The sequence below is a fragment of the Pristiophorus japonicus genome, chromosome 8, assembly GCF_044704955.1.
Source record: "Pristiophorus japonicus isolate sPriJap1 chromosome 8, sPriJap1.hap1, whole genome shotgun sequence".
NCBI lineage: Eukaryota > Metazoa > Chordata > Chondrichthyes > Pristiophoridae > Pristiophorus > Pristiophorus japonicus.
The window spans coordinates 240888307-240903920 of record NC_091984.1 but is presented as its reverse complement, the minus strand read 5'-3'; the positions used below and the strand labels follow the sequence as shown (position 1 = coordinate 240903920).

The window sequence follows — 15614 nt, the reverse complement described above, 5'->3', positions numbered from 1 at the left end:
GCTGCGAGGAGGATGCTATGAGGCTGCAGAGTCACTTGGATAGGTTAGGTGAGTGGGCAAATACATGGCAGATGAAGTATAATGTGGATAAATGTGAGGTTATCCACATTGGTGGTTAAAAACAGAGAAACAGACTATTATCTGAATGGTGACAGATTAGGAAAAGGGGAGGTGTAACGAGACCTGGGTGTCATGGTACATCAGTCATTTGAAGGTTGGCATGCAGGTACAGCAGGCGGTTAAGAAAGCAAATGGCATGTTGGCCTTCATAGCGAGGGGATTTGAGTAGAGGGGCAGGGAGGTGTTGCTACAGTTGTACAGGGCCTTGGTGAGGCCACACCTGGAGTATTGTGTACAGTTTTGGTCTCCTAACTTGAGGAAGGACATTCTTGCTATTGAGGGAGTGCAGCGAAGATTCACCAGACTGATTCCCGGGATGGTGGGACTGACCTATCAAGAAAGACTGGACCAACTGGGCTTGAATTCACTGGAGTTCAGAAGAATGAGAGGGGACCTCATAGATACGTTTAAAATTCTGACGGGTTTAGACAGGTTAGATGCAGGAAGAATGTTCCCAATGTTGGGGAAGTCCAGAACCAGGGGTCACAGTCTAAGGATAAGGGGTAAGCCATTTAGGACCGAGATGAGGAGAAACTTCTTCACCCAGAGAGTGGTGAACCTGTGGAATTCTCTACCACAGAAAGTAGTTGAGGCCAATTCACTAAATATATTCAAAAGGGAGTAAGATGAAGTCCTTACTACTCGGGGGATCAAGGGGTATGGCGAGAAAGCAGGAAGGGGGCACTGAAGGTGCATGTTCAGCCATGAACTCATTGAATGGCGGTGCAGGCTAGAAGGGCTGAATGGCCTACTCCTGCACCTATTTTCTATGTTTCTGTCACACATGCCATAAAGAACCAGGTTGGCTACATCTCTAAAGTTGTAAAGCACAGAATAGACTTCTTTCATCAAATCACAAAGTTAGCAGCAACGGTATTCCAGCCCTACGCAGGCCTGAATCACTTGGTATAACTGAAGTGTATTTGGCAGGTCGATGTTTGATTATAACTGACAAATTACTACATCTGTGGCAGCCTTTAACTGCCTGAGTCAAGCACATTGTTAAATGGAAAATCAGCTGGCTATTTATATTGAATAACATGTTCTGATCACTTTAAATCAACTGTTTTGAATCAGTTTGAAATATTGAAAAACGTGTGAAGTTACAGTAACCAATTGGTGCATTCAACAATGGGCTCAACTCGCTTCAAAATGTTAAACTTTAAGTTCAAACAAGAGTGCAGTTAAGGTGCAGGAGAGTCTAGTGCGAGTGAGTGGAGCGCATGATGATTACTATATATTTAACCACTGTGCTCACTGGATAATCGTTTCCATACTTGACATGTCACCTGAATGAGTGGGGAGAGAGAGAGCCCTGGGAGTCAGACTGAGCACTCCCAATCTTCAGTTAGATGTCATCTTTGCTTAGTAAAAACAGCCAGTTTAGCAGCCCTGTGCCTCCAATCATGGTCCATTGTTTCAGGACAGGAAAGAATTACCAATATCTTTCCTGTGGCGATGAAAATATATTGTGAAAAGCAAACCCCCGCTGATAAATTGATGCGACGCACAGGGCAAGCATTTACAACCAGATGCTCACTATATGGGATCATCATGAAAACTGAATTCCACGTTCGGCTTTGTAGAACTGAAAATTACAGATGGGGGTCAAGCTTCTTTTTAAGAATTCCCACTCTTTAATTTTTTTGCCCTAATCTACATGAAATATAATTCCAAAGCCAGGGATGCCACTACTTGTGCTCTTGAGTACAAATGGGCATGTAGCATTGCTGCAACCTTCCTTCATAGTGCTGTTGGTTTTCTTGGCCTAGGTGCATCCCAGAGGAAAGCTTGATCTTGCATCCTGGACTTCCTTTAGCTCATCCGTATTTAATCGGGTCCCAGGCACCCAGTTGATCAGATTTGTTACTTTCTATATTTGTTGAAATGCATGTTTCTGTTTACTACCATTGTTTGCTACAGAGGTTTGCTGCACAGATATAATTTCCGACAACTAATGCTATCTTTTGCAAGTTAGAACTACGAGTCAATATTAATGGGATAATCCGCAAAACAAGAAAAATTGAAAACTATCCTTGGAAAGGCTCAAGAGCTCGACTTTGCAAAATTTTCCTCAGGACACGGTCAAGGTATGAAGCTGTTCAATATTCCAGCAGCTTAACAATTCGAATTGCCGAGTGGAAGATTGTGCAACCAATGCCATATCTCTGTGCCCAGAAGTATCAGTGTGCTAACTTCGGCAGTACTGGCATGCAAAGGGATGAAGTTGCACTGCCAGGGACATCCCTGCTGTTCATTCATCCAGCCATTCATTGGCACGTGCCCTGTGGAAGAGATGGGTGGCGGCTGCAGTTTTTACAGTGGGATTTTTTGTGTTGAAAACCACCATGTGCACGAGAACTATATTTGAAAAATGAAGACTGATTAGCTATGATAAATAATCTCACTTCCCAATTCCATTCTTTAAAATAATTGAAGTTTAAAAAAAAAAATGACTGACTTTTCGATCATAGAATGATACAGCACTGCAGGAGACAATTCGGCCCACTGAGCTTGTGCCGGCTCTTTGTAGAGCTATCCAACTTGTCCTCTCCCCTGCACTTTCCCCACAGCCATGCAGATTTTTTCCCTTCAAGTATTTATTCAATTTCCTTTTGAAAGCTACTTTTGAATCTGCTGCTGCCACCCTTTCAGGCAATGCATTCCAGATCACTACTTGCTGTGTTTAAAAAAAAAAAAAAAAGTTTCCTCATGTCACCTCTCGCTCTTTTGCCAATCATCTTGAATCTATGTCCTCTGGTTACCAACCCATCTGCCGCTGGAAACAATTTCTCCTTATTTATGCTATCAAAACCGTTCATGATTTTGAACACCTGTCAAATCTTCTCTTGACCACCTCTGCTCTAAGGAGACCAACTCCAGTCGCTCCACATAATTGAAGTCCTTCATCCTGGTACCATTCTGGTAAATCACTTCTGCACCCACACTCTGGCCTTGGAATCCTTCCTAAAGTGTGGTGCCCAGATTTGACCACAATATTCCAGCTGAGGCCGAACCAGTGTTGTATAAAGGTTTAACATAACTTCCTTGCTATTAATAAGGTTAAGGATCCCGTATGCCTTTTGAACAGCCTTCCCAACTTGTCCTGCCACCTTCAAAGATTTGTGTACATGCGCCTCTAGGTCTCTCTCTTCCTGTACCTCCTTTAAAATTGTACCATTTAGTTCATATTGCCACCCTTCATTCTTCCTACCAAAATGTATCACTTCACACTTAATTACAGCACAGAAGGAGACCATTTGGCCCATTGTGTCTGTCAGCTGAAAAAGAGCTATCCAGTCTAATCCCACTTTCCAGCTCTTGGTCTGTAGCTTTGTAGGTTACAGCACTTCAAGTGCACATCCAAGTACTTTTTAAATATGATGAGGGTTTCTGTCTCTACCACCCTTTCAGGCAGTGAGTTCCAGACCCCCACCACCTTCGGGGTTTAAAAAAAAAAGTTCTCAACTCCCCTCTAATCCTTCTGCCAATTACTTTAAAACTATGCCCCCAGGTTATTGACCTCTCTGCTAGGGGAAATGGGTCCTTCATAATTTTATACACCTCAATTAAGTCTCCCCTCCGCCTCCTCTGTTCCAAAGAAAACAACCCGAGTCGCTGCAATCTTGCCTTTATAGCTAAAATTCTCCAATCCAGGCAACATCCTCGTAAATCTCCTCTACCCTCTCCAGTGCAATCATAGCTTTCCTGGAATGTGACCAGAACTGCACGCAGTACTCTAGCTGTGGCTAGTGTTTTATGCAGTTCAAGCATAATGTCCCTGCTCTTATTCTATGCCTCGGCTAATAAAGAAAACTACCTTATCTACCTGTCCTGCTACCTTCAGGGATCTGTGTACATGCACTCCAAGGTCCTTCGATTTTTTTTTTTCCCCTGCACACTTCTCAGTATCTTGCCATTTATTGTGTCTTCCCTTGCCTTGTCAGCCTTCCCTAAATGCATTACCTCACACTTCTGCAGATTGAATTCCATTTCCACTTTTCTGCCCAACTGTGACCAGTTCATTGATATCTTCCTGCAGTCTACAGCTTTCTTCCTCACTATTAACCACACGATCAATTTTTGTATCGTCTGCAAACTTCTTAATCATGCCCCCTACATTGAAATCTAAATTGTTAATGTATACCACAAAAAGCAAGGGAGCACTGAGCCTTTTGCATTAAATTTCATCTGCCATGTGTCTGCCCATTTCACAGTCTCTATTTCCTCCTGCGATCTGTTACTATCCTCACGGTTTACTGCATTACTGAGTTTTGTATCAACTGCAAAATGTATCTGCAAATTATGCTCTGTTTATCCAAGTCCAGGTCGTTTAATACAGGTACAACATCTGAAATCCGGAATCCTTTGGACCGAATCCGTGCCAGATATCAGGTTTTGCCGGATTTCGGACCTTGCAGCCCGCTGATTCTCCGCTCCTCACCGCTCGCCGAAAAGGTCCAGTGTTCGGAATTCCGGATTTGGGACGTTGCACCTGTACATCAAAAAGAGCAGTGGTCTTAATACCAATCCCTGGGAAACACGACTGTATACCTTCAGTTTGAATAACAACCATTCATTGCTACTCTCTGTCCCTTATAATTTTGTATCCATCCAGCCACTGTCCTTTTAATCCCATGGACTTTCATTTTGCTAACAAAGCTATTTTATGGTACTTTGTCAAATAAGATAAGAAATAGGAGCATGAGTAGACCAAAACAATCCCTCGAGCCTGCTCCGCCATTCAAGAAGATCATGGCAAATCTTCCACCTTATTTTGAGACTGTGATCCCTAGTTATAGACTCCCCAGCCAGGGGAAACATCCTCCTTGCAGCTACCCTGTCAGGCCCCTTAAGAATTTTATGTTTCAATGAGATCACCTCTCATTCTTCTAAATGCTAGGGAATATAGGCCTCATCTCCTCAATCTCATCATAGGACAATCCCCCATCCCCCCCAATCCCAGGAATCTGTTTAGTGAACCTTTGCTGCACTCTCTCCAATGCAAGTATTTCCTTCCTTGGGTAAGGAGACCAAAACTGTACATAATACTCCAGGTGTGGCCTTGCCAAAGCCCTATATAATTGAGTAAAACTATGGCCCCAAGTTTCCACATGATTTTCTCCTGATTTTTAGGAGCAACTGGTGTAGAACGGAGTATCTTAGAAATCGGAATTCTCCACATTTAGTTTTCTGCAGTTCTAGTCAGGTAGAACAGTTTCACTTTGGAACAGAATTTTTTTTTCCAAAAGGGGCGTGTCCGGCCACTGACGCCTGATTTGAAAGTTTCCACAGTGAAAACGTACTCCAAACTAAATTAGAATGGAGTAAGTGAAGATTTTTGTACGCTTGAAAAAAACCTTGTCTACACTTTAAAAAATCAGGCGTAGGTTATAAATTAGGCATCGGGAACGAGGTGGGGGGGGAAGGGAAGTCATTAAATTCTACAATCAATCCTTAGTTATACTTATACAAATATTAGACAAATAAATCCAACTTGAATAAAAATTTATAAGCAAAGAAAAGATTAAATAAACCATGTTCCTACCTGTGTGAAAGTGCTTCAGGCAGGCCTTTCAGGCAGCGGTGTGGCGTCAGTGTCTCGACGGCAGCGGCAGGCAGCAGCCTTCGAGCTGAGCTGCGGTGCTTGAGGCAGGCCTTCATTCCCCGCGAAGATGCAGCACCCGGACGGACTTGAGGCCATTTGGCCATGGGATTGCAGCGGCGTCAGTGGCTGGCCGGGAGCCGAAGAATGAACACAGGACACGCAGCTGCAGATTTAAAATTCTTTAGGCCGTTCGGCCACGCTTATGGGGCGGCGTCAGTGGCTCGAAGGCAGCCGAAGAATCAGGAGCGGATGTGAGGCCATTCGGCCATGGGATTGCAGCGGCGTCAGTGGCTGGCCGGGAGCTGTGAGGGGGACTGACTGAGGCCATTTGGACAGGGAAGGGCAGCCACATCGACATCTTTATATTTAAATTTGCAGAATGGGTGCTGCATTGTCGTCAACACATATTATGCAATGGTTTGCTTCCTCATACAAGAAATTCTTTGTTCTTGGTGGACGTTGATCCATTGCAAAGTTGAATTGGCACTTTTATTTCTCCAAACACACAGTCCTTAATTTGCAGGCACCGGTTCTGCAAGTTTAGCAGTGAAAAGCTGAACTCACTGATTTCAGCAGGTGATTTATTCAGCAGTGCTGCTAAAAGCATTCCCTCACACACAGAAATATAAAGAAAATTAAAATACAAGCCTTTGCAGGGGTCCAAGAAACAAATCTTCACTTTTTCTGCAGTACTTTTAAAAATGGCCGAGTGCCAATGTTCATTTCAGACTGCGCGTGCGCGAACGCTCCAACACGCACGCGCAGGGTTGCCGGCACCGAGAAGCCTCATTTCAATTATACCCGCCCCCTCCTACTTACAAAATCGCCGCGAGTGGTAGGCTCTGCCCCCTGTGCGCCGCACCAAGCAGACATCGAGCTCCAAGGTGCTCGAGAATACCGCACTTTTTTTTCGGCGCGAAAAACAGGCGCCCAGCTCTGAGGTGCGCCTTTTTCGCCGCGTGTGGAAACTTGGGGCCTATATTTCTCCTCCAATCCCTTTTGTAATAAAGGCTAACATACCATTTGCTTTCCTAGTGCTTGCTGTCTCTGCATGTTAACTTTGTGATTTGTGTACAAGGACACCCAGGTCCCTCTGAATACCAACATTTCTCTCTCTCCCATTTAAAAAATATTCTAGTTTTCTATTTTTCCTACCAAAATGGATAACTTCACATTTCTCCACATTATATTCCATTTGCCATGTTCCTGCCCACCCACTTAATCAGTTTGCAGCCTCTTTGCGTCCTCCTCACAACTTACTTTCCCACCTCGCTTTGTATCGTCAGCCAACTTGGATACATTACACTCTGTCCCCTCATCCAAGTCATTGACGTAGATTATAAATAACTGAGGCCCAAGCACTGACCCCTGTGGCACCCCACTAGTTACAGCCTGCCAAATGCCTCTTGAAAGTCCACACGCACATCAATGGCACGACCCTCATCCACCCTCTCTGTTTCTTCATCAAATAACTCAATGCCACAGTATTTAGATTGAAAATATTTTTCCTCCTGCTGCTGGGAACTGAAGCCCCGACAAAAAGGTTGATCAGGGTTCCAACTCGTGATTGCTCTCCAGCTATTCCTGGTTGAAGTGTTGCCTGTGTGGAGATTGGGTGAGAATGAGATTGTGCTGGAACTGTACCCAGCAAGGGGTCGATGCCTCTGGAAGGATGGGACAAGGTGTAACCTAAACAGACAAATTTACTTTCTACCAAATTCTGTACTGGTTTACGGTCCTTTGTCACGTCTTTTATTTTTCAAGCTGTCTCCAGTTTAAACGGGGATAGGGATTTTAAACCTATGTGCCTTTTTCGACATTATTTATAAATGCAAAAAGGTATTTGTAAACCAACTGTGCAATTGTGACTTAAGAATCAAATGGCTGCTGTTTTGAATCCTGGGACTGCCCTACAATATAATTCACATGCCACAGTTGTGGCCCCTTCAGGGTTGTAATGAGCGTGAAGAGTGACCTGCTGAATTGTAAAAATAAAATTGATAATTGCTTCTACAAAGAATATTGAGCCATATTGCATGTATTTTCTATTTGCTTGTATTGATGTGGAGGATTGTAAGGCAGAATGAGGTATACATTATAATGAACAAGTGCTGTGGCAGGGCCAGGCTGCTGTCCAAGCAAGGTCCCTGGTCATGTGCATTTTGGTCTGACTAAATGGCATAAGGGCACATTGATATATTTTGTGTATCAATGAAAGTAATTAATCAATTAATTTCTCCACTAGCTCATTCAATGACCCAAGCGCAATAGCATAAATTCAGTTTCTGAGCTCCGCTGAGGGAGTGGTAAGATGGGCAGGGAAATAACAAACTGGAGTCTGTAATATATTAAGGAAGGTTCTCCAGAGACATTGGAAGTGAGATGGATGAACAGTACCCCATGGTATGCTATGGGAATACTAAAGGATGATGTCCCACATTTGTATATATGGTATACCAATGTTTGTGTATTGTGTATTACTGTTAAACTAAGTTGAAAGTTTAAAAAAATACAAACAAGAGGAATTAAAAATATGGGGGGGAAAATTTAAATACTTTAAATTAATCGGAATCACTTCCCCAATGGTACTACATTGTTTTTCCAGTTTGTAGATTTAGAACAAAACTATCTTGGGAGAGCTGCTCTTCGTAAGTCAAGTGACTGGCTCTATGGAACCTGAATATTTTGTGTTGCATAGAGACAAAAATACATTGTTCGTCAAAAATACATTGTTTTTTTTCCCCTGTCATAGACTATTATTTGATTTTCTAAACCAATAAGGGCTGAATATTTCCATGCATGGGGTACTGAGGGGTTGGTGTCCAATGTACCCATGTGTAAAATATAGTTTAATAGTACTGTCCTGGAAAGAATAAACACCAAGTTAATATATTTATATAGCGAATTACTTTGTGAAATGTGGACACTAATATAGGCAAATGTGGCAACTGATTTACACACAGCATGGTCCCACAAATAGCATTGAGATAAATGGCCAGTTCTTTGGTGGTGTTTATGGTGCTGTTATCAGCTGAGAGATTGATGTTTTGATCCAACTTCAAATGGCAAATCTTTGCATACTGGACCTAAAATTAAAACCCATTACCAAAAGTTTTAAAGCCAAGATTTTGATATTTTCTCTCCCTCCCTTTTAATATCTCTGCCAATTTTGGTTGAAGATGTTGCAACCTCCTCGCAGGTCCACGCCAGCGTGTGAGCGATCACTTGGAATTTCTGAAGTCTTGCATCGGATAACTGGGCTCCCTATGGAAGGAAGCCTGACCTAAAATCTCTCAACATTAATTGTGATAATGCAGCTGAAGATTGAGCACGTCACATGTTCTAGGTTGTCTGTCATTCTGGCCCAATATTTTAGAGTCCCAACGTACCAAATTGATGCCATGTAATTGGGCCAGTGCTATGGCTGTCTGAAACAGCATGTAGCGTCTTGACTGCAAGTTTTTGATTGAACCCAGTTGCACCAGTCCCACCCCCTAACAAAACTTCAATTTTAATTTCAAACAATCATTTACTTTTAGCTAAATCTGTAATTTCTCTTGAAATTTTTGAAATGGTGCACTTTATTGGTAATTACTGTAAATTGAGTGTGCAAAGAATATTTTGAGCAACTCAGGGTTGTCAAACTTCTGCACAAAATTTAAATGAGTGAATGAGACAAAATTTGCCAGTACAAATGACCCAACTTAGTGTCCTGACAATTAGTAGGTGACCAAAAGCCATTGCCAAATGTTGCTTGAGCCTCATTTAAGTCCTGTCATTTTATTGGAATTATTCACTAGTTCAGCACACTTGCCCTTTTCGGTACCTATTTTTAGTGCTGGTTAGTTTTTCACTGACTATGCATGATTCTATGGGAAGCATACCAACTAATTTATTTCAAGTATTTCTTGCAAATGCTTTTGATTTATTATCAAATGACTGACCAGTCAATCCATCCTATAAAGCAATCATTGATGTCAAGCCCTGCATCTTTTTGATGACTGCAGTGAGTGGAAACATGGTCTATGTGGAGCTATATAGATGGTGAACAGTGATCTTAAGAGTGCAGTTTAATTTCCGGGTTGGTATATAGGCATCCTTTAAATGCAGAGATTTAGATTACAGGACAGAAAAATATATAGCTCAGTCAGAGTCCCTGCTAGTTACTGATGTTACACATACATATATTTTTCTGTTCTGCCACGATCATGATGGTCTGGTGTCCAGAAGTTCTGGATAGGTTTCATGTCAGCAGTTTTAAAGCACTCTGGACCATGCTTTCTTCCAGCAATAGTGATAAAAGAAAATTTGGTGAAAGCTGATGTATCATTTGGTTGTGCTTGATGTACCTCTCTTGTTCTTTTTATGGGATTCTGTAAACTGACTGCAGAGTAGTGCAGGAGGAGGTTCCCACAGACATGTTCAGTGCTTGATTGCCACAATTGCAGAAGAAAACTGCATGTACAGCTTATTTATGAGGATCATCTCTTTCCTTCCCTTTTCAGAAAAAAATAAGAAAGCAGCTCGATCATTATCCAGTGTATTGTGTTGGTCTGAATTTGGACTCTGAATAATTGGGTGTTTTCAAATTTTGTATATATTAATCACATTTTCATTTTATTTAACTACAGTTCCAAGAAAATTTCAAGTTGGTAATGGATGGTGGGTTTTAAACAACCTTTTGGGCTGTTGGTGTATAATGTGGTAAATTTGATCTGTTCATGAACTTTCTGCCTTGTCTTTGTTTTCTCGTTGCATAGAATTTTTACAGTGCAGAAACAGGCCATTGGGTCCAACTGGTCTATGCCGATGTTTATGCTTCATACGAGCCTCCTACCACCTTGCTTCATCTCCCCCTATCAACATAATCTATTCCTTTCTCCCTCATGTACTTATCCAGCTTCCCAATAGATGCATTGATGCTATTTGCCTCAACTACTCCATGTGGTAGCGAGTTCCACATTCTCACCAATATCTGAGTTTTTAAAAAAAGTTTTTGGATTTATTAGTGACTATTTGTGGCCTCTAGTTTTGGACTCCCCAACAAATGGAAACATCTTCTCTAAGTCCACCCTGTTGAACCCCTATGTAATTTTCAAGACCTTTAATTAGGTCACCCCTTCGTCTTTTTTGTAGCGAAAAGAGCCCCAGCCTGTTCAGTCTTTCTAGTTGCAACATGAAAATATTAGTGTATTTATAATGTTTATATTTTTCTCAACAGCCACCAACAGCTACCACTTTCGTGTTGAATCAGCTGAATCAGCTGCCAAACCTTGGAACAACATTAATTGTGACAAAGGCACCCGTTAATGCAGTGTCTCGTCCCATAGTTACTGTAGCAAAGATTGTTCAGACCAGTTCACTCGCATTAACATCTACAGCTGCTCCAACAGTAGCTACAGCATCAACCAAGGACCAGATACAGCTTAAAGACTTACTGAAAAGCAACAGCTTATCTGAGTTGATGAAAATGAAGCCACCGTCCAATATTGTCCAACCCATTACAACAGCAGCCAGTAAGTTATTTTCATTCATGAATGTTTATATATTCAATTGTTACACAGCCTTTTCATTAGTAGCTTTGTTTCTATATGGTTCAGAAAAACTCTTCCAGCAATGAATTGGATGCCAGTAGATACCATTGATGTATCTAGCATTTAATAAGTTTTTTTGGATCACACATTTGTTTTGGGACAGATGCTAAGGTTTGGCTGAATTTATTTAAATTTAGTGCCATATACACCTACAATCTGCTTGTTGTTTAGTATGCATGTGCATTTGATTAAAAATTAACACAAATATGACACTAGCATTTGTGGTTTACTAAAAATAACTTGCACAGTGAAGTGGAATGCACAAGCCCTCAAGTCATGTAAATTAATGAAGGTTTCACCTTTTCTATAAGCCTTCAAGCTCTGTTGCATGTCTCACTTACACAATGGCTGATGTACACATTCAGAGTTTTTTGGAAAAAAAAAAGACAACACAGCAGCATTCTTTGTTTGAAGGCTGATGCACATTCCCTGATCACTGGCCTACGCTGCAGTCGCATGGCCGTTCATAAGTTTAGTGTGAAGAGGCTGTGTGGTTCTTGTGTGGAAAGTAGTCACTTTACATTGTTGTAATTTTTCAGTCTTGTCAAGATTAAAAAGTACTGGAGACAAAGTTAGTGACGACAGTTTATAAGATTGCTGTTCTTAGATGTGTGCTTGTAACGTATTGTGAAATCTATAGTCCACAAAATGCTTCAAAGCAATGTGCAGCAAAGATATTCGATTCTATATGGTTTTAAACGTTACTGCAAAGTTTATTTTTATCTAGCTTTTATTTAGTTTGATTTTTAGATAATTAACTGAAAGAAACATGTAATATTGATGATGCAAGCTACTTAATAGTACAAGAGACTTTCCAGCACTGGGTTTTAGAAATTTTTTTTCCTAATTAACTTTCTTACAGAAATTGTACTACTCACTTCTAAGATGATGAATAAACCAGGTAAGGTAATGATGTCATCAAACCACAGGAAGTAGACACGATGGGTGCACACTTCATTCCTGTACGGTGGGGAGATCTCCAACTTGATAGCCGTTAGCTGCATAACGTTTCTTGCAGAAAGTCGATCCACTGTGAAGCTCACTTCCTTGGTGTTTGTTAGGGATGCACATTAAGTGAAGATCCAATGTGCTTTTACAGTCTGAGGGTTAGAATTGTATTACTGTTCACACACAGCAGTCTCCTGGATCTAGTATCAAGGAGCAAAACTGCACATTCGCTACATTTCTTCTGGAATCTGAGAATTCTCACTTTGCTTCTCTTACCTTATCTTGGTGTCACTTCTTGCATTTTGTGTTTAGACATCTCTTCTAGCATAGTCTGTGCTTGCATATTGGTGTGGGGGTGAAGTTCATTTCCGTAATTAATTGTACTTCAATATTTTTATAATCAGGTTTCTGATCAAATGCAATTTTTATTGTTTAGTCTAAATAGTCAAATACAATCCTCACAAAAGTTAGTAAAACATGAGTTTAGTCACAGATCACTAATGCCTAAATTTTAAAGTACTGTTAACAATACTTTATCATTAGAAAGATTTTTGTAGTCGGTTTAGAGTTTAAACAGTTGTACTTTATCTGCAGCTGACTTGAACAATGGTGTTGTAAAGAAGGAATCATTGAGTAAAGAAGTGACTCGGATATGGGTCAATGAGGATATTAAAATGCGAAGCTTTTCTCCGACTCCGGTAAATACATCTTTATTCAGAATTTTGAAGTTAATTTTTGCCAGTTTTCTGCTTCAAATTTTCAGTTGGACTAATCAGACTGATGACTTTGCTAAGCATGCTTCTGTTGAGTGCTTGTTTCATGTTCAGTAAATTTCCATCTAAAGCTGTGTATGTGGGTGTGGTGGTCTAACATTTATTTCTAGTGTAGAGATCCTTGTGCTGACAGCCTGGCACACAAATGCAGCATCCACTTAAAGTTGGTTAAGTTGGAGGTGAATGTTGTGTTGCTTCGCTTCATCTCCGTGAGCACGTGACGCACATGTACTGCCGTCGTACTAATGTAGTCGTTTCATGGATGGCTTCGGGAGTTTGCAATTATATGAAAATCTGAATGAATTTATCTGAAAGATAAACTGCAACATCTAAGATAACGCATAATTAATGGATGATCACTTAATATTGCTTTCTTCAACTTGTGTAAACTGTTTCAATTACATTCCTAAATGAGCAAAAACCTGATTTTATTTTTAATGCATTCACACAAAGTAGTTCATAATCTCCTATAGAAGTATTTCCTCCCTCCCTATAACCCACCCCCAACACCCCTCCTCCCAAACTATTTGTTCTTCTGCTTCAGGCCTCCTGTGCACTCTTCCCTCCCGCGACACCCCCCCCCCACATTAGCAGCTGCAGGCATCTCTCATCTGTGTGCTTATTTTGATTTTATTACAGTAGAATCTACATTACATTAAAATCGATTAAAACAAATATTGGTAACCTTGAAAATGTGGCTATTTACCCCTATGGGAACGTTCATGTACATGTAGTAGTAGACAGAAGGCTCCATTGGACTAACTACTATTGCTTACAGAAAAGAGCATCCTGATAACGTGCATGGGATTTTCCCCCACTCTCACACATCATTGAGTGTGTAGCTTTTAATGAAAAACGTGAAATTCATTTTTGAAGTCAAAATGTGTGCTGTTTATTCTTGGTAATTTGTGATATGTATATATGTATGTATGCAGACATAAAATATGCACGATTATCCTTGTCCAGAGTTGTCTGGTCTGGCAATCGTGGGTGACAGCCAATTCAGAACTACTTTTAATGCATGTAAAACTTGTAAGATTTGATAAAGTTAGCCTTCACAGTTGATGGGATGAAGGAAATAGAAGCTTCAGTTCACGTAACATTAACTTCTCTGGAGGTTACCAAATAGCTCCACCTATCTGCTCTTGAGCTAAAGAAACTTAAGACTGTGGTTTCAGGCTTGCATTGGGCTTGTACTCCTAATCTCTTATTTCAAATGATTAATAGAAATTGCCTCTGAAAGACGAAGAGGAGCCCGAGGAGGAAGACGATGAGGAATTGGGCCATGCAGACACCTATGCTGAATATATGCCAATGAAATGTAAGTCTTCTCCCCCCAAAAATGCAAATTGAATTGTCCACTTCCATATGCTGCCTGTTTTAAAGTAATGATTGGTCCATTATCAGTTGCATTGTTGAATGTGTAATGCAATAGCTAACTTTAACTCCAGAAGGCATTTGACAAGGTGCCACATAAAAGGTTACTGCACAAGGTAAAAGTTCACTGGGTTGGGGGTAATATATTAGCATGGATAGAGGATTGGCTAACTAACAGAAAGCAGAGAGTCAGTATAAATGGTTCATTCTCGGATTGGCAATCAGTAACTAGTGGGGTGCCACAGGGATCAGTGCGGGGACCCCAACTATTTACAATCTATATTTAATGATTTGGAAGAAGGGTCCAAGTGTAACATAGCCAAGTTTGCTGATGATACAAAGATGGGAGGAAAAGCAGTATGTGAGGAGGACACACAAAATCTGCAAACGGGCATAGGCTAAGTGAGTGGGCAAAAATTTGGCAGATGGAGTATAATGTTGGAAAGTGTGAGGTTGTGCACTTGAGCAGAAAAAAAATCGAAGAGCAAATTATTACTTAAATGGAGAAAAATTGCAAAGTGCTGCAGTACTGTGGGATCTGGGGGTACTTGTGCATGAAGCACAAGGTTACTATGCAGGCACAGCAAGTGATCAGGAAGGCCAATGGAATCTTGGCCTTTATTGCAAAGGGGATGGAGTATAAAGGCAGGGAAGTCTTGCTACAGTTATACAGTGAGGCTACACCTGGAATACTGCGTACAGTTTTGGTTTCCATATTTAAGAAAGGATATACTTGCTTTGGAGGCAGTTCAGAGAAGGCTCACTAGGTTGATTCTGGGGATGAGGGGGTTGACTTATGAGGAAAGATTGAGTAGGTTGGACCTCTAATCATTGGAATTCAGAAGAATGAGAGGTGATCGTATTGAAAGGTATAAGATTATGAGGGGGCTCGACAAGGTGGATGCAGAGAGGATGTTTCCACTGATGGGCGAGACTAGAACTAGGGGGCATGAGCTTAGAATAAGGGGCTGCCCATTTAAAACTGAGATGAGGAGGAATTTCTTGAGGGTTGTAAATCTGTAGAATTCACTGCCTTTGAGAGCTGTGGAAGCTGGGTCATTGAATAAATTTAAGACGGAGATAGACAGTTTCTTAACCGATAAGGGCTTTATGGGGAACTGGCAGGGAAGTGGACCGGAGTCCATAATCGGATCAGCCATGATCGTAAATGGCGGAGCAGGCTCGAGGGGCAGG

At 41.2% G+C, this 15614-nt stretch overlaps 1 protein-coding gene across 4 annotated transcripts in view; it reads left to right on the top strand.

Moving 5' to 3' along the window:
• The window catches only part of sbno1 (strawberry notch homolog 1 (Drosophila)), a 100184-nt gene that overhangs the window by 18137 nt on the left and 66433 nt on the right, over positions 1-15614 (top strand). For 3 of the 4 annotated variants that reach the window (XM_070888162.1, XM_070888161.1, XM_070888163.1), the window contains exons 3-6: positions 10950-11244; positions 12185-12223; positions 12865-12968; positions 14271-14364. In XM_070888162.1, the coding sequence (XP_070744263.1) occupies positions 10950-11244; positions 12185-12223; positions 12865-12968; positions 14271-14364 (532 nt within the window). The remainder of the gene's footprint in view (positions 1-10949; positions 11245-12184; positions 12224-12864; positions 12969-14270; positions 14365-15614) is intronic. The other variant, XM_070888165.1, reaches the window with a different exon arrangement.